This window comes from Phaethon aethereus, assembly GCF_964289735.1.
Source record: "Phaethon aethereus genome assembly, chromosome: 19".
In the NCBI taxonomy this organism is placed as follows: domain Eukaryota; kingdom Metazoa; phylum Chordata; class Aves; order Phaethontiformes; family Phaethontidae; genus Phaethon; species Phaethon aethereus.
The window spans coordinates 927,288-948,518 of NC_138595.1; the positions used below are offsets into that span (position 1 = coordinate 927,288).

The 21,231-nt window shown below is 51.1% G+C and overlaps 1 protein-coding gene across 2 annotated transcripts in view; it reads left to right on the top strand.

The window, feature by feature from the left end:
- Window positions 1-299: 299 nt before the first annotated feature.
- Window positions 300-21,231, top strand: part of MNT (MAX network transcriptional repressor) — a gene marked incomplete at its 5' end in the record, with an annotated part of 43,436 nt that continues 22,504 nt past the window's right edge. Inside the window, 4 exons of one of the 2 annotated variants that reach the window (XM_082008499.1) lie at window positions 300-372; window positions 15,890-16,460; window positions 19,478-19,519; window positions 20,228-20,339. In XM_082008499.1, the coding sequence (XP_081864625.1) occupies window positions 300-372; window positions 15,890-16,460; window positions 19,478-19,519; window positions 20,228-20,339 (798 nt within the window). The remainder of the gene's footprint in view (window positions 373-15,889; window positions 16,461-19,477; window positions 19,520-20,227; window positions 20,340-21,231) is intronic. The other variant, XM_082008500.1, reaches the window with a different exon arrangement.

Genomic DNA, 21,231 nt, shown 5'->3' on the forward strand with positions numbered 1-21,231 from the left:
CCCCGTGCGGCCGTCGGGGCCGTCGGGCCGCCCCCGCGTGGCGGCGGGCCGGAGAGGCCGCCCCGTCCCGTCCCGCCCCGTCCCGTCCGGGCGGCGCTGCACGCTCCGCGCCGCGTCTTGCCGCCGCCCGCCGCGTAGTAGCGGGGCCGCGCCAGCGCCCGCCTGTTGTGTTTCTGTTGCCGCCCGCCATCTTGTCGCCAGCGCTGCTGCCGTCGGGGCGAGCCGCGGGGCGGCGCGGCGCCTGCGGCCGGGCCCGCGCGACCGGGGAGGCGGCGGCGGCGGCGGCCGGGGCCCGCGCCATGAGCATCGAGACGCTGCTGGAGGCGGCGCGGTTCCTGGAGTGGCAGGCGCAGCAGCAGCAGACCGCACGTGGTAAGGGGCCGGCCGCGCCGCGCCGGGGCCGCCGCCTGACAGCCCGCGGCCGGCCGAGGCGGCGCGGGGACGGGGGCGGGGGCGGCGCTGGCCCGGCCGCGGCGGCAGCTCGGGGGGCGCGGGCGGAGCCGCGGCGCTGCCGGTGCGAGGCGCCGCCGCCGGGGCCGGGGGGCGGCGGCGGGGGAAGCCCGCGGCGGGCGGGCGGCTGCCGCCGCTCGGGGAAGTGACAGTGCGAGGGGGGAGGGGGAGCGCGGCACCGCCCCGGCGGGGGCTCCGCGCGGGCGGGGCGGCCCCGAGCGCGCCGGGCCCCGGTCCTCGGGCCGCGCCGGTGGGCGCCGGCCGCCCCCGCCCCTCCCGCGGGCGCGCCGCCGCCGCGCGCTGCGTGTCCCCGCGCCGCGGGCGGGGCGGGGGCGGGACCGCGCCGCGTGACGCGCCAGGCACCGCCCGCCACCACGTGCACGCGGCCCCGCCCCGCCCGCGCGCGGTGAGCGGCGCCCGCCCCGGCCGGGAGCTCCGCCCCCCGCCCCGCCCCGCCGGCGTCCGTCCCCCCGGCCCGGCCCGGCCGTGCCCTGCCCGGGCTCCCGCCCGCCGCGGGGCCGCGCTGGGGAAGCCGCGCGGCCGCTGCCCCGTCCCGCCGCGCCGTGGCCGCTCCCCCGGCGCGGCAGCGCTGCCTGCCCTGCTCCTCTCCCGGCCGGCCCTCGGCGGCGCGGCCCCGCGGTACCGCCGCCTGCTCTCGCGGAACGGCCCCTGCCCGCGCCGCTGTCGGATCGTCTCGTCCCTCCCGCCTGCCCGCGGCGGTGGGGCCGGGATGCAGCGTTCGCTCGGTGAGACGAGCGTGCACCTGCGGCAGGAGCGGGCGGGAACAGCTCTTTGTGTGTCGCTGCCGGCTGTCGCTGCAGCCCATTGTTGCGGTGATGAGTCATGCAGGAGATAGTAGATGTGATGGAGCGAGACAGCTCGGAGCCGGGCAGGGGCGAGCGGCTTCCTGAGTAAGAAACAAAACCGTGGGTTACAGCAGTCCTCGTCCCCTCGCCTGGCACCCGCACCCAGGCGAGGTGGGTGCTGGCCCCGAGCAGGGTGGATGACAGGGCTCCCTGCGCCTGTTTTTTGAGCCTGTGGCAATTTCATCACCTTTCTCGTCAGACGTGCTCAATGGCTGTTAATATTCGCAGCTTTCCGGCTCACAGATGGGGATTGTGCTCTGGGTATAGCAGAGGTTAAACATTGGAGAACCGGTATTAAGCTGGGTTGTTCATTACATCTGCTGCTGCTGGAAAAGATTTTAATTATTATCCAGCTACCCCACATTACGAGAACGTTTTGTAAACGGGTGCAACAAGTGAGGATCTGGGATCCGCAGGAAGAAGTATCGACTGCAGGGCAGGAGGGGCAGAAGTGACTTAGCTGCAGCGTGTTGGGTGACCTCTGAAGGCAGAGATAATTTCTAAGCGGGACATGGGCAAGGCAACGCACCAAAAAAACAGAAATTGGGTGGGCTTTCTAGTTACAAGGAGCAGAACGCAAGGGTGTGCAGAAGTGCTGTTTTGTACCAAAGCCTACTCCAGGTAGGACCTCCTGGGTGGGTTGCATGGCACCCAGCGCAGCCCTGCCTCGGCTGTGACCCGGTGCTGTGTGTTCTGCTGTGGTACGCACAGTTACCCTTTTTGCTGCAACAGACGTGTCGGGGCTGAACTGGCTGGTGGAGTGGCAGCGTCAGTGCAAACGTGGCTACTTCAGGGAAGTCGTGAGCACCAGGAAGACGTGTGGCATGAGAGGGAGGAGCCCGTCGTTTGAACTTTGGGTAACAGGAAGATGTCAGGGGAACGCAGAAGCAGAGAAATAGCTGGGAAAGACTGCTTGGGCAACAATAAAGTATTCTAGATTGGCTTCCTTCCCTCGCTGCCTTCTTCCTCCCCTCCTTTAGATGTGTGTTCAGAGAAGTTTTTTGATCTGCATTACACCCACGGTTACACTGTGCAACTGGGGGTCCAGTCTGGCCTTAAAATCAATCCAATTTGGGAACAGAGTTAAAAAATCTAAAATAAAACTGATGTAAGGCTGCTGGGTCGAAAGCTGACAGCAGTGCGGCAGAGTGCCAGGCCTTGGGAAGGGAGCAGGCCGGGAACCTGCTGGGGAGTCCCTGCTAGCATGAGGGTGAGCGTGGTCTGTGGTCATTCCCTGTGGGTCTGCTGAGCAGCTGTCCAGGCCCTCCAACAACCAGATGGTAAAATACCATAAATACTTAAGCTGTTGCTTTTTCAGACCTGGGGATAAAGGAGGAAAAAGTCTTCCATTCAGCCAGGTGTTCATCATCCTGTCTTTATGAGGAAGAAAACTGGTAGAAGGAAAAACCAGAAAGCTTTAGGAGAAACGAGGGCAGAAGGGCTTTAGGAGGGATGAGGGTTAAGGTATGGCCGGTCCCCTTCATGGGCGTTCCCAGAGGCGTGGAGTGCTGCAGCACTTGCACATGAAAACGCAGCGTGTGAGGCACGGCCCCTCGTTCCGCCTGCATGGAGAACGCTGCGGCCGCTTCCCAGCGGGACAGAGGTGGTGGAGGACTGTCTGTGTGCGGTTTGCGACTGAGGAGGAGAGCTTTCTGAAAAGAGGAGGTGCAGAAGGATTCCTTGAAAGCAGACAGCGCTTGGGTCTTCATGTTCTCCTTGGACTCGCTGGGAGGTCAGGCCAGCAGCTCTTGCTGCTGCTTTGTACTTCGTTTTGTGGTTGGTAGTTACTGGGGTGCAGCTGGAATAACCTCCAGCACTGGGGAGTGGTGCAGGGTACAGCTGCTGGGAGAGCTCCATGGACTCACCTGAAATGAAATCACGTTCATCAGCGGGGAGAGCGGCGGCTGCAAAGCTGTGAGATTGGCGCCTACCCCAACACCTGCGCTCTCCTTCCACTTCGTGCGCGTAGCGCGCGCCGCTCTGCCTGACACCGGAGACCCCTGAAGCGCCAGGAGACGGCCAGGGGCGCAGGCAGGGCGGTGGTGTCCCTGGGCACCCGCGTGCCGCGTTTCGCGGGTCTGCGAATAAAGCAGCGCTCAACTTTGGAGTCTGGTCCCGCTGTATTCTTCGAGGTGCTGATTTCCATGAGCACACGCGTGGCGTCCAGCCGCTTCTAAACCTGACACAAGCGCCACAGAACGTCCCGTTTCCCCAGCTGTAACCGATGCCTTTGCTCGGGCCTGGTTCGTTTTCTGGCAGGTACACACGAGGCTCCTTCGGCCTCTTCCACCAGCGGAAAATTAGACCACATAAGGCTTTGCTTTTCTTAATATACAGCCAGAGCAAGTCTTGCCCTGTGCCTTCAGCTGTCTGAGGGCCGTTTATTGCTTTGGGGCGTTGTTTGCGACACTCTCTGGGTTTGCATGTGTGGCTGGGCTGGAGCCCTGTCGTGGGCCACTCTGACCCACCACGGGGACCCCAGGCGGCTTTTAGTGTGGAGCCTGCGCTGCGCCAGCCTGTACGCAGCCGTGTCACTCCTGGTGTCCCTCCTGGTGTCCCTAGGTGACCAGGCACTGCCTACAGTATGGTTCAAACTGTGTTCGCAAGATGTTTACCCAAAAGCCCGTTGAATATTACATTTTATATGTATTAATATTTCAGAGAGCATTATTTCATATTGCTGAAAAAAGCAGGTTCTAAATACATCAGCCTGAGACGTACCCATACGAGTAACAGCTTGATAGAGTGTAGTGACGTGGTACAGTCATGATTGGGACCTCGGGGGCAAAAGAGGCACCAGTGCTATGGGGATCCTTGAGTTGTGCCGCCCGTTAATAAAGCGGAGTTCAGGCTTTGCTAAAACATGTACTGGAATTCGAAGGGCGCAGCACAAGTGTTCGGTTGTTATCTCCAATAAGTACGCTGGGAGCAAATGGAATGCAAGTAACGGACTTAAATTAGAGGGAATTGTATGCTTATTAATTAAACAACTACCCAGGTACATCTAATGATTTTTACATCTATAGAGTCCTCTTGATGACACTGCCACAACATAAACATTTCTGCTATTTACTGACTTAAAGGAGCATTTTTTGGAGGCTCTTTTGATTGCGTGCTCATTGCACATCCCAGTGTGATCCTGCAAGTATGCTTGGGTTTTGTGCTGGGCTTGTATGACTCGGAGTTAGTTTCTTACAAATGCATATGATGGGCTTATGTAGATGTGCAGAGACATGTACCAAAAATGAAACTTCAGTGCTTTGGCTCGTCACCCGTGCTCGTGTTTGTACGCTCAGCAGACCTGTTCTCGTATGTGACGACAAATGTAAATTATGTAAATGATGGTACTAGTAATAATTTTATTTGGATATTATTAATTTATGGGGAGAAAAACAGATTTGGGAGAGGCAAGGGGGATACTTGATGTTATGCATTTCTTCTTATAACATTAATGCCACAGGAATGCAAACAATAACAGACACACCCTGGACGTCCACCATGTTGGCCATGTACTTCAGCGTTTCTCATTGGTTTGGGAGTCAGGATTTCGAAGCGCTCTTGTCTCTTCCACGTCTGTGCTTTCAGGCTTCATAATGTTGCTGCTGATAACCCTTTTTCCTGTAAACAAGAGGCTCACACGCATGTAAATACATATGTTTACACATGCACAAACCCGCAAACTGAGATCCTTTTTCTGTCTGTTATTTGCAAACTCCAGAGACATTTGACTTGAATTAGGGGGTAGCTGATTTCTTTGAATTTAGGTTAATCCAAGAATGTTTCATGATCTAAGGAAACAAATTTATTTATAATTGCAAGTAACTAATATTTGTTTTCGTAGGGTCTTTCCCATAGATACTCGTTTACGCCCCGCTCGGCTTGTGCGCTCTCCTTCGCATGATGCTGCTCAATTACGTTTATAAGCCTTTCATTTTTTTGAACGTTGCCAGCAAGGGTGGTGACCGAACAGTAAGCATGGTTCTGGTCTTCTCCCATCTCGTCTGACTGCCATTTTGGCACACGTCTTAATTGCATGGGATTGCTAACAAGATATGTGGTGACCAGAAGGATTTCCTTTGGCTGTAGTACCACCCACCTGGTGCTGATGGGGGAGGAAGAGGAGCAGCTCACACCCAGCATCTGTGTTTTGGCAACGGCTTGGTGCTGCGCTCGCTGTGGTCCTCCTCCAGTGTCTCTCAGCAGGTCTCGTCAGCATGATGTTGAGATGCATCTCCAGAAACCCCGTGGGCTTTTAGGCCAGAGCTGCCTTGTGCCTGGCCAGCGCAGGATGCGCGCAGGTCCTGGGCGTCTCCGTGTGCGTGTGCCCGTGTCCTCGGTCATTGTTGGTGTGCGGCAGGCAGCACGTCTGCCTGGATTTCTTTCAGGAGAAGTTAAAGTGCCTCCTGACAAATAGGTGTTTATCTTTTTTTTTTTTTTTAATTAAAAAAAAGTCTTCCAGGTACATGAGGGCTGTGCTGCAGCCCTGGAGGATGCCAGTGCCACAGTGGCAGGTGGAAATAGCTCTGCTAGACGTGAACACAAGCGTCACTTTCTGGAGTCTGCATAGGCCTGCTGAAACCACAGAATAAACTGACAGCAGCAGACTGGCTTCTGGAAAATAATTGCCTCACGTAATCCTAACCTATCATGTTACTCAAGTGCTAGGTTAGCTGCTGTGCTCACCTTTTCTTTTTTTTTCCCCTTTCTTTTTTTTCTTGTTTTTGTTTTTTCCCCCTTTATGATGAGTGCAAACCTGGTGTAGGCAGTCAGGCCTGGTGGTGGAGGGTAAGGGAGTCATGCTGGCTGCAGCAGAGGACCCCTTCCAAACCTGATGTTGTCTGCACAATTCATATCTCCTGATGCACTGAAGTAACTTTTTTATCTGACTGTTGTGCGAAGCAGCACTGGTCGTAGGTCAGCAGCAGGGCTGCAAGTTGGCTTTCCTTAGCCCCGCTGGTGCCTTTTTCTGTACTGTGGGGCACGTCAGTTGAATTTTGTCTATAAAATGCTGAACTTCCCAAAGCCTGACAAAGGTATGTAAACATCAAGACTTTTTTTTTTCTTTTTAAATTGAAGAGAGCTCTGATCCTCTCAGTGGCATCTTGTGTCCGTGAGTCCCACACTGTAATCATATTCAAGATGTGAAAGGGCTTCTTCGTTTTTAACTTGTTGCTTTTCAAGTGTTTGAGATACGTAGTGTGGGGGAGCACGCTGGCTGCCCACCCTGCATGCTGGTCCAGGGGCTGCAGTTCAGGGCAGAGCCACGTGTGCAGCTGCAGTCTGAGGGAAGAAGTAAAACTGCGCATAAGTTGTCCTTCATTTCCCATCTTCACCCACTCCTGTCTCCTCTACACATACAGGCATACAGGTATGCTTAGAAAGGGAATGATAATACAAATACAAAATACGTCATATAGAGTTTGCCAGGAAAAAAAAAAAAAGCAAAGTTCCCTTCCACTTGCTGATAAATTGTACGTTTCACCAAGGGACCTCAAACCATTTTATAGTCCTTAGTTGAATTTTGCCGCAGTGACTTCTGAAGGTCACTGATGGAAGTGCTGAGGTGCAGGGCTGTGAAATGCCTTACCTAAACTTGATAAGGCAAGAAGTAAAGTTGAGCTTTCTGCTTCCCCGTCTCCTGCCTAGCTGGATGTGGAGGTTGGAGTATAGAAAGCCCCAGACTCACTGAATATTACAACATCTCCTGACTGGAAGCTGCCTGTGTCATGTTGTAGAGGACGGGACAGAGATGAATAAGGAGCGTTTCTTACTGAAATCAGGTCTGTCTTATTGCAGAGGGTACAATTCACTCTACTTGCAAGTTAAAGATTCCCTTGGGCTTTCCCTGTCCTTCCCTCAGCCACTGATCTTTTTCATAGCATATCTGATAAAGTAAGTTGTTTCCTCTGTGTTTCTGTGCTCAGCGTTCTACATAAGAAGCACGATGCGTATCTGGTGGTAGCTCAGGAGAGCCTATAGGGTGGCGATAGCGCTGCAGATGTGCCACGTGTTAGCACATGTCTTATGCCTGGTGCATATCACAGATAGTGCAACGAGGAACTGTACCTACGTGCGGTTGCTAGTAATGAGTTTCCCAGTGTGTTTGTGTTTCTGTATGTAGAAGAGGCAAGGGCCAGAGAGAAACTGGCTGGAGTGACCTCAGCAAGGTACATGGGAGCTGGTTCTGCATAGGCTAGTGAGCCTGGGCTAGTGAGAGATGCTGGGAAAGAGATCAAACTCCTTTTCCCTCTGTAGTGCTCTCTCCCACCTTTCCAAAATCATCTGGTATGAACAGGACCATCTGAGTTTGATGTCCGCTGTATGAAATTTTGGTCACATTCTTGACTCCGTTTCCTTCATATACCCATTTAGCTTGTTAGAAGTGCATCCTTGCTCATGAAGTCTCCAGACCAATCTCTGAGTATTTATGTGGCTCAGAATATACCCGGTACAAAATACACTGCAGCACAAAATACTCCCTGGCTCAGCTGACCCCTCACATCACCGCAAGAGAAGGTTTGAGAGGACTTGGCAGCACCTCATGTAGATCAGTTGATGATCTGGGTGCTGTCAGACAGTCAGGCAGAGCAGGTATCTCCTGCTGGAGAATCTCCTGCTACCAGCTGACAGCTTGAAGCATTCAAACAAGTTTGTCACTCTGGTTTTGATTAGCTTTGTTCTCTCTGATTAAAATTGCAATGGTGAAATAGCAGGATCTTGCTAGTGGGGACATGCTGTAGTTTTAGGTGTGATGGAAATTGAGCTCTTATCCGTTTGCAGTAAGCCGAGCCAACAAAGACCATACCAAGTATTTTCGACGAGGAGCACACGTCTAGTGTGTGCCTGGACCCTCGGCAGGGGATGCTGTAGGTTCAAGGTTTTTGTTGTGAAGGTGGGCAGAATTGCGGTGATGCTGTAATGTGTGCTGGAGGAGGATGTGGCTGCTCTGAGGACCTGCTTTTCCTCTCGGGGTACCAGCACGCTGACGGGGTTAGACATTACCTTGGGGAAGAGCCTTGCTCTGTGACCGAGAGCAGTGTCTGTGTGAATTCAGAGATGGCAGGGATAGCTGCCCTGGTGCTGCCAATGCGGGTGATCGAGGAAAGCTTCTGACTCCTGTGCACATGTGGTGTGCTTTCATGGGCAGATACCCTTGGATTCTTATCTCTTTTCTTTTTCAAGTAAGGAGACAGGATGCTGATGGGTAATCGGCACATTTCCGTTCAGGTCCTTGAGAAGAGAGCTGACTAGTGTGAGCAGCCTGCGAAAACCCTTGGCACAGCCCTTGAGATGAAGGTGCAGCAGTGGGCTGTTGTTCTCATCATGGGGATCGAGCAATATTACATGAACTAGTGTCAAGCAAATATGCTTAGCTAACAGGCTGGTAATTAACCGACAGATCCGGTTTTGCCGTGACTCAGTGTGTGACATGAAGTCATTTAACCTGTCTTTGCTTCAGTTTCTAGCATGTGTAAAATACAAGCAGTGTGTTGTCTGACTTAAAACAAATGTGCAGACTGCTTGCATGCTGAGGGTCTGAGACCCGTTTGCAAGTGGTGGATGAAGTGGGGTCTTGGAGTCTCTTCTGTGGGAACGTCAGGTGTCTGGCCTTTTTGTTTTGTTTAAGAGTAGATAGTTTGTTTATAATACGTTTTATTAAGTCAGCTCATGTTTAGCATTCTCTTCCAATCAGTACGTTTAAAGTGCATCATCGCTCGCCGTGTTTCTGCAGACTTCAGCGTGCCCCACTGTCCCAGGGCCAGAAGGGGAGAGAGCGGATTCCTCGTCTGCGTTGGAGCAGGTGGCGTTGGATCCTGCCTGTCGTCAGTGCCGCTTTTTGCTCTGAACAGTGACACAGAAGCTCTTCAACTTTTAAATAACTACTTATCAGAACACATTGCTTTGTGTCCCTATTTCTTAAAAATGCCAATGGCCAACGGAAAAGCACTGCGGCAGCATCGCATATAGGAACAGCTCTGCTGGTTGTCTGCCCAGGTGAAGCTCCTTAGATGATGGAGCAGAGTCAGTAGTCAGTCGTGTGCTGTTGGTGCCCACTCTGCCTGCCAGAGCCAGGGCTTTTCTGCACTTTATCCTGAATTCCACAGAAAGGTGCAAGAGTTTTACATCAGTCCAGCCTGCCAAGCTTCCGTGCTGCAGCAGAGCCGGTGTGCAGCGTGCTCTGCACTTTTACGACTTGAAGGCACTGGGGTGGTCTGTGTATATATAAGGCTGTCCACAGTGGTTTTATTTTTTTAGCAGTCTTGATCTGTTTTCTTTTCCTTTGTAGTACTGCTAAATCCTGACGCTGTATTTCTTTCTTCTGTCCACTAAGAGTTAGTTGTAACTAAAATGCAGCTAAAATTACTATCTGGAGCTGATTCAGGGTTCCAGTTAAGCACTGGAATAGCAAATTAAAGCACAGTATAAATTATCCATAGAGATTTGAGAAGATGTTGCTTTGAGAAACTTCTGCCAGGTATTATTTAGTTATGGTTGATTCTCCTTTGGTGCTTGGGAGATGAACTGCAAGATTTCTTGAGGGTATTTCCAACCTTCCGTTTTGCATTCCGGGAGCTGCAATGGTTTTGTTGAAGGGAATACTCACTTTCTTGTGAGCCATCTGTCTCCATAAAGTAGGAATAAAGCGTGTCTGCTCCCTAGATTTTATCAGGCAAGGGGATCATCTTGTCATTTTTCTAATTTATTTCAGGTTTGGATACTGAGGTCACTTTGTTTTCTAGGAGTTACAGGGAAGCCCATCATGCTGAAACCGCTAATGGTCTGTGTTGGTTGATGCTAAGGAGGGATAGTTTACATGAAGGCTGATTTGCCTTTGCTTTTAGATATGACATAAATGTGTCATCATCCTCTGGCTGAGAAAATGGAGATTTAAGTATTTTTGTTGTTAATAGTGAATGGTGGCATCGTCTGCGGATAAGGTATGAAGCATGTGCAGTGTGCCGATGTAATGAGGATAGCTCAGCAGAGGGAGTATCAGGTAGGAGTTAGGGTCCCTAAGCCCCCGAAATTGAAGTCCCAGGAGAGCTGGCTTAGCTCTCACTTCTCCGGAGTGTATCACAAGCTTCCGATTTCTAATTGTGCAGTGTTTCAGTGTCCTTTGTGAATAGCATGCCTTTAAAACGCGTTTAGTCTTTCTTGAAGAATACGACGTTTGTGGCCTCGGCTGTGTTAACAGGAAGGAAAATGGGACGTTTCGGTAGGAGGCTGAAATCCGAACACAGCACCTAGATGAGCAGCAGCAAGTGAGCGGTCTCCTTGAAGAGTCGTCGGGTACCTGGCAGATGCTCTTTCCTGGGGTCTCGCTGGTGGGGGCCTGCTGCAGCCATGGGTGCAGCGGGACCCCGGAAGGTTTTGGGGAGAAGTGCTGCGTCTCAGGGCTGCCACCTTACTGATGGAGAAGCGTCAATGTGAAGGGATGGGTGCTAAACAGTGGTTTTGGCAAAGGTGGGAGTGAAAAGTTGTGCTTGTGTTGTGCCGTTGTCAACCGAAATTCACAGGGGCTCAGAGAAAGGGGTTACCATCGTAAAGGGGTCTCAGTGCTCCAGCGTGTTTCTCAGCACTTGAAAGTGCCAGTGGCTGTTTGCTGGCCTAGCCTCTTGTGTCAGCAGCCTTAGTTATGACTCAGAGTTAGCCTGGCTCAGGCTGAGCATTACTGGTCTCCAGTACTGCTGAGTCGGTTCTTATCTTCCCTTTCCTGGCTCTCCCCTGTGAGGTCTGGGACCGGCAGAAACAGAAACCAACCTTCAGGCTCCAGCCTGCCCTTCCTCTCAGTGTGGCGGTCCCCCTCCCCGAGTGCTGCCAGGCCAGCCTGGGAGATGGAAAATATCTGGGGACTCTTTCTGTGCCCAGCACTCTCCTGGTATGAACCAGGAGTGACTGCTGTGGGTGATGCTGCTGTAGAGCCGGCGTAGTGAAATCCAGGGCACTCTTCTCCGGGTCTGTAGTGGTTCACGGTGTGCAGTATAAGCTCCCAGAAGCATTGAATGATTCAGAGAAACACTTCAAACTATTCATAAAATTGCACCACAGAACTGCCGGTGCCTAACTGTTCATGGAGTTAAGTAATATACTCTGTCTATACTGAGGAAGGACCTTTAAGCATATGTAGAGGTAAAATGCTTGATTTTGCAAAGGCACTTGCTATTCTGAGTACTGATAGTGTCCCTAGTACAAAGTAGGAGCATTAAAAAGGGCGTTAAAGTTCCTTAAAGGCACGCTCCTGCGGTGCGTGCCGGAGGCTCAGTGACGTACCCTGGCTGCTGCCGGGCCACGCTGCTGGCCCAGGAGGCACGTGTGGTTCTGCCTGCACGGCTGCTCCCTTTGCTGGCAGCGCTTGCTGTTACAGATGGGTGGCCTTTCCAGGGCAGGCAAAAGGGAGGAGATAAATTTAACCCTGGCAGATTATTAGGTAACAAAGTTAAGAGTGCCTGGCACTGTGTATTCCTGGACCAGCAGGGCCCTAAAATAGCACCAGTCCACCGGTCAGGAACGCTGGCCCTGTTTCTGTGTCCTCCTGTGACAAGGTTTGCTGTTCCGTCCTGTTGCTGCTGGCATTGCTGTCATCCTCCTTCACGGTGTACCGCCTCGGTGGCTTGGCCGGGAAGCTGAGGTCCTCAGCTCTCGCGACGTGGGCCTGTTGGCAGGCAGTGTGGTGTGGGCAGGGTAGGGTTCCGTGTCCCCTCGTGCCTCCGTTGTGGTTCTGACTCCCTGAGGGTTTGCAGGGTGGGTTCGCTCCCTTGCTTTCTTCAGTCCTCAGTCCCTTGGATGAGAGTGTCAAGAATGAGTTGAAATTAAACATAATTTTGGTGTGCACCTTCTGGTTCAGCTGTCCCTCTGAGCCCAAGAAAATGCCCGAAGCCTTGCGTGCATTTTCCATGCTGGGCTTGGCAGAAGCTCATGTACCAAAGCCTGCGTCTGAGCGCACGGCGCGCTAGTTACCATTCATTGTTTTTAACTGTGTCTGTAAAGGAATGCGGGTGAGCTTACTTCATGTGGAAAAATAAAGAGCTCTAGGGGGGCTTCTTAAAAGCGTGTCTTTAGTTTGTTTGCAAGGTGTGAGTACAAAGTGAGCAAGAGGCAGAGTTCTTCACAGCTCTGTGGAAGTGCTTCTGTCCTGAAGTGGGGTGTGTGTGAGGAAGAGATGGCTTAGAGACCCTTCAATCCTCTCAGTGGCCGGAAGGGTCGATAGCGTGGTTCCTTTTTGCCTGTGGATGAATCAGACAGAGAGGATGGTGGCTCACTGGTGTCAGATTTTGTCTAAAAAAATCCTTTAAATAAACTCTTTAGCTCAGGGGAGCTCAAGATCTGCAACACCAAGGGCCTTGTTGGCAGCTTGGCAGCAGCCCCAGGGCTGCACCTGCTTCGCAGAGACATTTACATAAGCATTTCTGGTCAGTAATGTACGCTTGTATCATTACTTTCCTGTTCTCTCAGCATCCCCGATGAATAAAAATTTCTTGTAGGAGTTTCACTGCCGACTCCTCCTTGTGCACTGGAAAGCATTGCCATCCATGCAGACCTCGGCTGCAGGTCTCCTTTCTGGATCCTCTCCTCTGCTATCGCGACGTTACTGCCAGAAACCAGTGCAGGAGTGAATTCAGCATGGGCAGGTTCTGCTGTCCTCACCGGACTTCGAGCAGTGCCAGGAGTTTCCATTAATTGACTAATTTGCTGCTACCCTCCTGTCCGGCACGGTGCAGTTTTACGCCTGGGTGGAAGCTGTGTGGTCTTTCCTCCGGCGTGTGCCCGGCAGGGGCTGGTGCCGGCTCGGCCCCCGGGACGCTCTGCCTCTCCTGGAGGCCAGCTACCTGTGCCGCCCCAGCGCTGGCTGCGCGGCCAAACACGCACGTAGAAAACACGATTAGTCAGCAGGTCACCGGGGTTGAATTTCCTTGTGCGTCCTGTGCCAGGGCCATCGCATTGGCTCTGGCTGCAAACCAAGCAGCAAAGTAGAGCAAAAGAATTGCAGACAAAGGGCTTTTATTTATTAGTTATTAACACTGTTGAATTGAAGCAGTCTGAAATTATCGGTAGCTAAGATTTATGTTGTTTACATCAGGGGATTCCTGCTGGGGTTTTTGCCACCCTGCCCTGCTTTACTTCTTCCTTTAAAGAAATGTTGATAATTATATTTTCTCAAAATACTTCATGGTAGAGAAATACTGCATTCAGACTGTGACCTTCTGTTTAAACAAGCTCACATTTTGGAGTCAGTCAGATCTTGAGCTCACTTACCCTCCTACTTGGTGCTACAAGGAGTTGAATTAAAATTTTGGATTTGAGTTTCGGGCAACCATGGGAAAAGCACTCTTTGGATGTGAAACCCTTCCAGGTCCCTGAATTTCACACGGCGCCTTCCCAAGTGCCGCAGTGTCAGAGCCTGGAGATGCAGCCTTGGTGCTGGAGCTCAGTCCGGGTGCTGCTTTCTTAGTGCTGGGTGCTTGGCCCTGTCCTTGGCCTCTGTGTTCGGGCTGGTGCTGCAGCTGAGTGGTGAACTAGGACTGCTAAGGCTTGTAAGGAGCAGCTGCCACTGAAGGTCCTCTCCTTCCCCCCTCGCCAGCAGGTCCAGTGCCGGGCTGCCCTCCCTGGAGCTCATGCTGCATGTCTCTGGGTGCTTCTCCTCCGCCCGGGGGTCTCGGATGCCCCACTGCAGGCCTGGTGTGGGTCCGGACAGAGTTGTTCCGGCGAGCAGTGAGCAGAATTGGGCCAAAGGGCTGTAATGAAGGTTGGAGGAAACTCGATGTATGCTGTAGAAATCCTGGGCTGAAGGAGACTTCAGGAAATCGCATTTTCTGTGAATCGGGGACAGTGACGCTGTGCGGTTACATGTACCAAAGAATCCAGAATCAGGAATAAAAGTTTTGTTCCCGTAGAGCTTCCTCTGGATTACCTGATACCGTCCACTGTATAAGACAGGATACCAGACTTTATGCAACATTTCTCTGATCCCTTGCTCGATGAAGTAAGGGTTTCTTTTCCAAATATTTGTATATTACTATGAAGAAGTCATAGCTCTTAGCGTGCTGTTGGTGCACCATTTTGTCTTGCAACTCCTTGGAGGTTGCTGGGAATGGGATCCACTGAGCTTCATGGACAGTGAGTTTGGAGATATTTGATTAAGGCTGTGAGATGTCTAGATGCCAGGGCCACTGGCGCCACAGGACTTGTGTAAATAAATTTCATTTGTGCTGTGTTCACACAATTGAAGCCAGAGACCTGGATCACATTTAATGAGGTTTATTTTGCTAGTCAGGTCACACAGATTTCATTTACTGTGTCTAGTGTTCTAAAAACATATAGGAACATACGCATATCAAAGCTAAATTTAAGAGCTTGAATAACATCCACAGCAGTAAAGATGTGCCCTGACGGGTTTGTATCGGTGTGAAGTCCATTGAGCGAAGTTTTACACTCGATAGTATAAAATACAGGGTGTTTTAACCTAAGGAGCCTGCCCTGCCCTGCATGGGTGGTTGGTTATGACCAGCTGCAGTCCTGCGGCTGCTGTTTGTCTCTTGGCCGTTGGGTGTCCTGGGTCAGTGCTGGGAGAACTGGGAGCAGAGAATGCCTGGCTCACAAGGTTTCCCTGTCTCCCACACACAGACTCAAGTTTAGGAGGCGATCCTGAAAGGCACAGCTTTTTCTTGGACTGCTGTTAGGCAGGGCTGTTCTCTGGGCTTGTCCTTCCCTTCCTGGAAGTGAACAGTGGCTTTGTCCCGGGGCTGTCACAGAGCCAGGGCGGGCTCCTTGCTAAAGTGCTCAGTAGCTCTTTGCCAATTTAAAAATGTCCTTCCAGAAAAGGAAGAATGGAAAGTGTTCTGTTCTGGATTGATTTCGTCTGCTATACAGTAGAGCGCTGTGATGCGTTTACATATGGACACAAGCAGGGAGGGCTCCGGGAAGGTGCTGTAGAAGTTAGCATTGCTCGGGGTGCTGAGTCCATCGCTGCGGGCTTGCACAAGGGCAAGTGGGCACTGATCCTACACTGGATCCCTGTGAGGAGCTGGCATAGGCTCCCGGCTGGGAGCCACAGCCACAGGTCCATTAATTGGTTCAGCTCGGTAATTTTTCCCCTTGGCAGAAGGGCTTTGCCATTTGTGAGTTTGGACCTTGGGAGTGGGAAGTGACTGGATCGGACCGTTTCTTGCCCCGCGGTGCTGGGATGGCAGAGAAGGAGATTGGTCGGGTGGCATCTTGCTTTTCATCTGCTGCTGTGATCGTGGCATCCCCGGAGACGCCAGGGTTGCTGCAAACGGTGGAGGAGCCAGGAGTCACCTGGCAGCTTGCTCTCAAGGGCTTGGTGTGGGGGCAGCATGTGTTTTATGTTTAAACAGTCCGTGCTGGAGTGAAAGGGGAAGGTGCAGCATGGCTGGGACACGGATGGATCTCCAGGGGCGCGGGTCCTGCCGTGGGCTCTGGGCGTGCCGGTGGGCCGGGACATGTTAACCCGAGGTCTCCAGTTCCTCTCAGTCACCAGCCGGGTTAGGGGCCTGTGGATGGGGAACGTCAGGGAAGAGCTGTTAATCACTGCTGGTGTCTCGTTTCTCTTTCAGAGGAGAATGAGAAGCACGAGAAGCTCCGCCTGGAGAGGGAGCAGGAGCAGAAGAAGGCCGGCAAGGCCAGCGTGCCGCGGGCAAACAGTGCCGTTCCCCCGGAGGAGCCCCGGAGCGAACTGCTGGTGCCAATCTCCCCTCCGGCCCCCCCACCGCCCCCGCCCCTGGCAGCCCCCATTTCGGTCATTCCCATCCCTGTTGTCACCAGCCCCCCCCAGCAAGCAGTCCAGACCACCCTGTCCCCGCCGCTCGTCCAACGCCACCAGCCCCTCGTAAGCACTCCCAGTATCACTAAGGAAGCGTCTTCAGTCGCACCGGTCATCCAGAGGCCACCGGGCCCACTTCTGTCGGACGGGAAAGCTGCTACACCTCCATCGGGCAGCCCGAAGCAGCTCCAGCATTACGCAGCACCGGTCCTGGCCATCTCCCAGCACCATGTGGTTCAGCAGCCCATCCAGCCCCAGCCTCACCAGCCCCTGCAGCACCCGGGAGCACCCCCGCAGCTCGGTGCTCTGAAGCTGGCTCCAGCAGAAGACACCAAACCAAATGAGCAGAAGAAGAGACCTGGAGGGTGAGTGCACCTTGTGTGTGGAGGCTTCTGAGAGGGACCAGACAGAAATGATAACAAAAGCTGCATTGACCTGGAGCAGCTGCTGCTTTTGCAAAGGATTGTCAGATCAGACCAAGATCCGTGGATGTTTGGATGTCTATTTGTTTTTTTGATAGCAGGGTTTCTTAGCTTGATGGTTTTTACCCGCCCCCGCCCTCCGACTACACACTGTAGGATTCTGTACAAGGGTTTCTTTTTCCAAGCCAGAACTGTATTAGGAAGCGAGTCCCAGCACTGCCTATCTCAGGTGACATCTGGTATTATGCTTGGCAAAAGATCTCTGCTTACACTGGTCAGGGAAATCGTGCAGTAATGCTGCTTGCAGGAACTTTCTTGAAAACTGGGATGTGATCTGGGAGGTTTTATTTCCCAGGACAGAGATCACCTTAGCTGCTGTTTCAGTTTCTTAGTGCTGTAAGTGCTAAGGGCCTCCTGCTTGTTCAAAACTCCTGCAGCTGGAAGGGACTGAAGGCTGTTTAATCTGTCCCCGCCCTCGGACAGGACTTGTGACTGATGTTGCTCCAGGTTAGTGTTTGTCTAACTTACTCTTAAGGACTTTGGCTGGTGGAAACTCTGTCTTCTCCTTAGGCAGCTGTTTCCAGACCACAGCATCTTAATACATAGTCTGCTATTATTTCTTGTGGACTGGGAGAACAAATCATTCCCTTCTTTGCAGCAAGCTCTTACCTGTTTCCCTTGGCCCCTCAGTCTTCCTGCAGGATAAATGACCTGGATCTGTTCAGTCTTTCTTCCTGGGCCATGCTGTCTGGACCTCTGACCATTCTCCCCGCCGCCGGCAGCTGGCAAATTAACTCATTGCAGTGGTGTGTAAGATGGTATGCTGCTCCCGCGGAGGCTGGGCAGAAAGTCACTCTGTGTGTCTGGCCTGTTCAGTGCAATAAGGCAAATGTACCCCCGGTTTCAGGGCAGGGGTGGGGGTCTGGTCAGGAGTTCAGAGGAGACGCTGCTAGGCAAAACGCCAGCGGGACTCCCCCTCTTGCTGTGCAGTGTAGCAGCGGCAGTCTTACCCTGCTCCAGTATGGCTCAGGCTGCCGTGCCGAGACAGACCCGGCAGAGCTGCAGGCCCTGCTAGTCGCTCCATGCCACGCAGCCTGAACAAGTGCCAGCAGAAGTGATGGACAAAATGCAGTCCTTTCGGGGGCAGGGACTGGCTCGGGAGAAGCGTTTCAGCCAGGGCAAAATCTGGCCTTGCCTTTTGCTCCCTCCTGGATGGAGCTCAGTATTTTGAATATATTGGAAGGTCAGGACGTGGCAGTTCACTTTCTTTTCCCCAGGTCCTCTGGTCCTTACGGCACTTGCTCTGAGCTGTAAAGCAGAACCGCTGTAACCCAGTTGTGAGAGGAGCACGAGCGCGGGGCTGTGAATTGGTACCGACCTTCCCTGGGGACGGCCTCCGTGCAACGAGGGGTAGTTTCAGTATCGTCTTGTGGGAGCAGGAGGAGATGCAAGATGTAGTGGACAAAAAAGGGGTTCATAGTGTCCTTTGGGATGCATATCCCAAAATGCATAGAGGAAACAGCAAAAGTAATGTAGATAAGAATTTGTAAAGATAATGACCTTTGTAAAATGCCAATATAATTCCTCTAAGATAGATTGTGATCTTTAGAGCTTGTCTATAAAACACTCAGCTGCAGAAATGATAAGTATATTTGTGCTTTGATCAAGCGAACCTGTCACTGATGTTGTTTTGTGGGTTCAGGTGGGTGTAGAGGGGCTTTCCGGTGGCACGGGGGTACCGGTGAAGGCTGTGGGGAGCTTTGCTGTCCTGGCAGCGGGCGGTGGGATGGCTGCGGGTGCACCAGCAAACTGCTCCTGTGCCGTCACGCCGAGGGATGCCCTTCCCTCCTGGGAAGCTGGGAGGGCTGTTGTCCCTGTGCAAAGCGCAGCGTCACCGCTGTGTCTGTGCCGTAATCAGAGCATTTTACCACGCAGGATTTCTAGAGCTCTTGGCTTAGGCATACCAGGAAAATGCCTGTCTGATGCTGAGCGAGTTGAAGAGGTTTCCTGAAATGCATTTTGATGGGCTACCCCAAGGTGCAAGCTCCTTGTCTCCCCAGAATTACTCCTGTAGACATAAGCACAGAAAAGATGTCTTTTTCAGCTTGTAAATGTTTTGTGGGAAAAGGCTGTCAAATATTTGTTTTTAAATACCTGAGTATTTATTAAATATTAATATACCTCCTGAAATGCTCACCTCAATGTTGGTGTGTTTTCAGCCAAAGGCAAATAATTACTTTGCACAGTGTATGGAAGATATTTGAAATCTCCACGTGTCTACTCATGTACTTTTATCACCACTGTAGCTGAAAAACTAAGATAACATGAACTTGTTGGCTTTTCCTGAAAGTATTCCTCTGATTCGGAGGGTGGGGACAGACTAGAATCCCAAAAACCAGAAGCTCACCCCGGTGCTTCCTTTAGCAGTGATTGGAGGATTCCTGGATTACTTCATTCCATATTTATGTTCAGCTGTGTTATTTCAGGCACAGTAAAAAACTAAAGCGGTTTGAAATATGTCTGCCAAGTCCCATACACTTTAATTTTAAATCTTACCCCACTGGAGTGTAGGTGTAGTTCAGAAATGGGTCGGAATCTGGTCTATCTAGTACTGTATAAATACATACAATTCATACTCTGTCTTTCCCTGTTGTTGCTAGTAGAGGTATCTGTGTGTATATACACACATTATACTCCTGCCTGTTTGTATCTTGTGTGCAGTATATGCATAATGCTTATCCCATCTAATATGCATGTAAAGTATGGATTTTATCTTGATACAGTATAGTTAGAAATATGTCTGGAACTAGCATTAAAACAGTGATATCTGAACACCTCTATTGCTCTTCAGTATTTACCTCTATATCCTAGACACAGACACACACTGCTGAAAGTACAGGTTGAATGGCAATAGTTTTAAACTTGACACTGAGTTTATCTTTGTTCTGTTTGGGTTACAGGGTTGGGACCAGGGAAGTACATAATAAATTGGAGAAGAACAGGTGCGTAGAAAGCCAGGGGTTTGGTTTTTTATTGTAATTCCCCTTCCCCTCCCCCTTTTTTTTTTGCCTGTAATCTGTCAATATTTGTTTGGCCTTGGTGTTTTTTTGTTTGATTTTTAACAAATTACTGGAGAAAAATTCTTAATGACTTCTAATGAATCTTGCAGTATTGCTTTGCTTTCTTCTGGCTCGATTCTGCCTCTCTTGCTTCTCAGTATGTTTTACTTAACTGCGTAATTGCATTATGATAACCCTGCAAAACCCTGATCCTGCAAAGTAAATCCCCACGTGCATAACGGTGTAACTTCTCTTTTGATTTAAAGTAATAAACTAGCCAAGGTCAGGGCCAGTGTACAGTGTGCATATAGAATAAAGCCAGGTCCTGATCCAAAACTCTCATGAGTCTTAACTAGCTGAATCGGAAATATGGTAAAAGCGGAAACAACAGCACAGGGAGATGAGCTGTTTCATTTAAGATCACACAATGGTTTCCTAACAAAGCTAGGACTAGAATTAAGGCATATAACCCCATCGTCTTTCTGCTGCACTGAGCTGGTTCGGTTGTAAGCATGCAGGTAGTCTTGGTGATTGCTATGCACATGTGTAAGTGCTTTGCTGGATTAAGGCCCCAATTAAGCTCTAGCCCTCTGCTGAATTGATTTCTGGTGTGTGTTCCCCAAGCTGACAAACCGCCTTTGTTTTCTTTAGACGCGCACATTTGAAAGAGTGCTTTGAGACATTAAAACGCAACATCCCCAACGTAGACGACAAGAAGACCTCAAACCTCAGTGTCCTAAGGAGTGCCTTGCGATACATACAGGTATGTATAGTGTGCGGGTGACTGTTGGCTGTCATTGTATAGGACTTTACCTACTGAAACCAGAGAACAGTGCTGTCTCTGCTTATACCAAGTTATTTATCTTCTTCCTGTAGTGCAAAGGAAAAAGGGGAAAGAAAAACCTCCCATTCCTCCTTCTCCCCCTTTGTGAGTGTAGTCATTTATAAACCCCAGATTTCCAGAACATTTGGGTCTTCTAGGAACACTTGCTTCATGCAATCTCCTCATACTAGAAGTTCCTGGTTAACTGCAAGTCATCCGTACCAGCGATGGTGATGGGCTTAAGGTGACTCGCACTTCAGCGAACAGATAATTCACATGTTCTTAAAGAGGGACATCCAGGCTGTATATACTTAAGCTGCTCTTTTTTGGGCTAAGGTGAATTTTAATCCCTGTGTTTTGGGTAGGTTTTCTGTTTGCTTAACCAAAACAGACAGACTTCCATGAAGGTTTTGAACATCTCAAATTTTTGGTGAGGTGGAGATGTAAGTACAGGTGACTTGCGTGGAGGCAGGGAAAGACTGGAATTTGGGGTTGCAGCATGAAGCTCTAGGTGCATGGGGTACCAAGAATGAGTCTGGGAGAAAGTAAAGATAAAATTCAGTTGTAGTGTTTGCAGGTTGAGTGAAGTAAGTGTTTTCTTATTGTTGTTTATCTCATATTTGATACTGTCAGCAGTTTTGTCAACTTTGTGCATTGATTTGTTCTTACCCAGCATGTTTTATGTATTTAATATTTGTAAAAGTGTTTAATTGGTAGCACAAAAGAAGTTCTTAGAGATGTCCGCTGCGACTGTGAAATCAATAGCATGTAATGCAATTAAAATTCATCTGGAAAATGGAAGCGTTGCTAAATTTATAGTGCAGATGAAGAG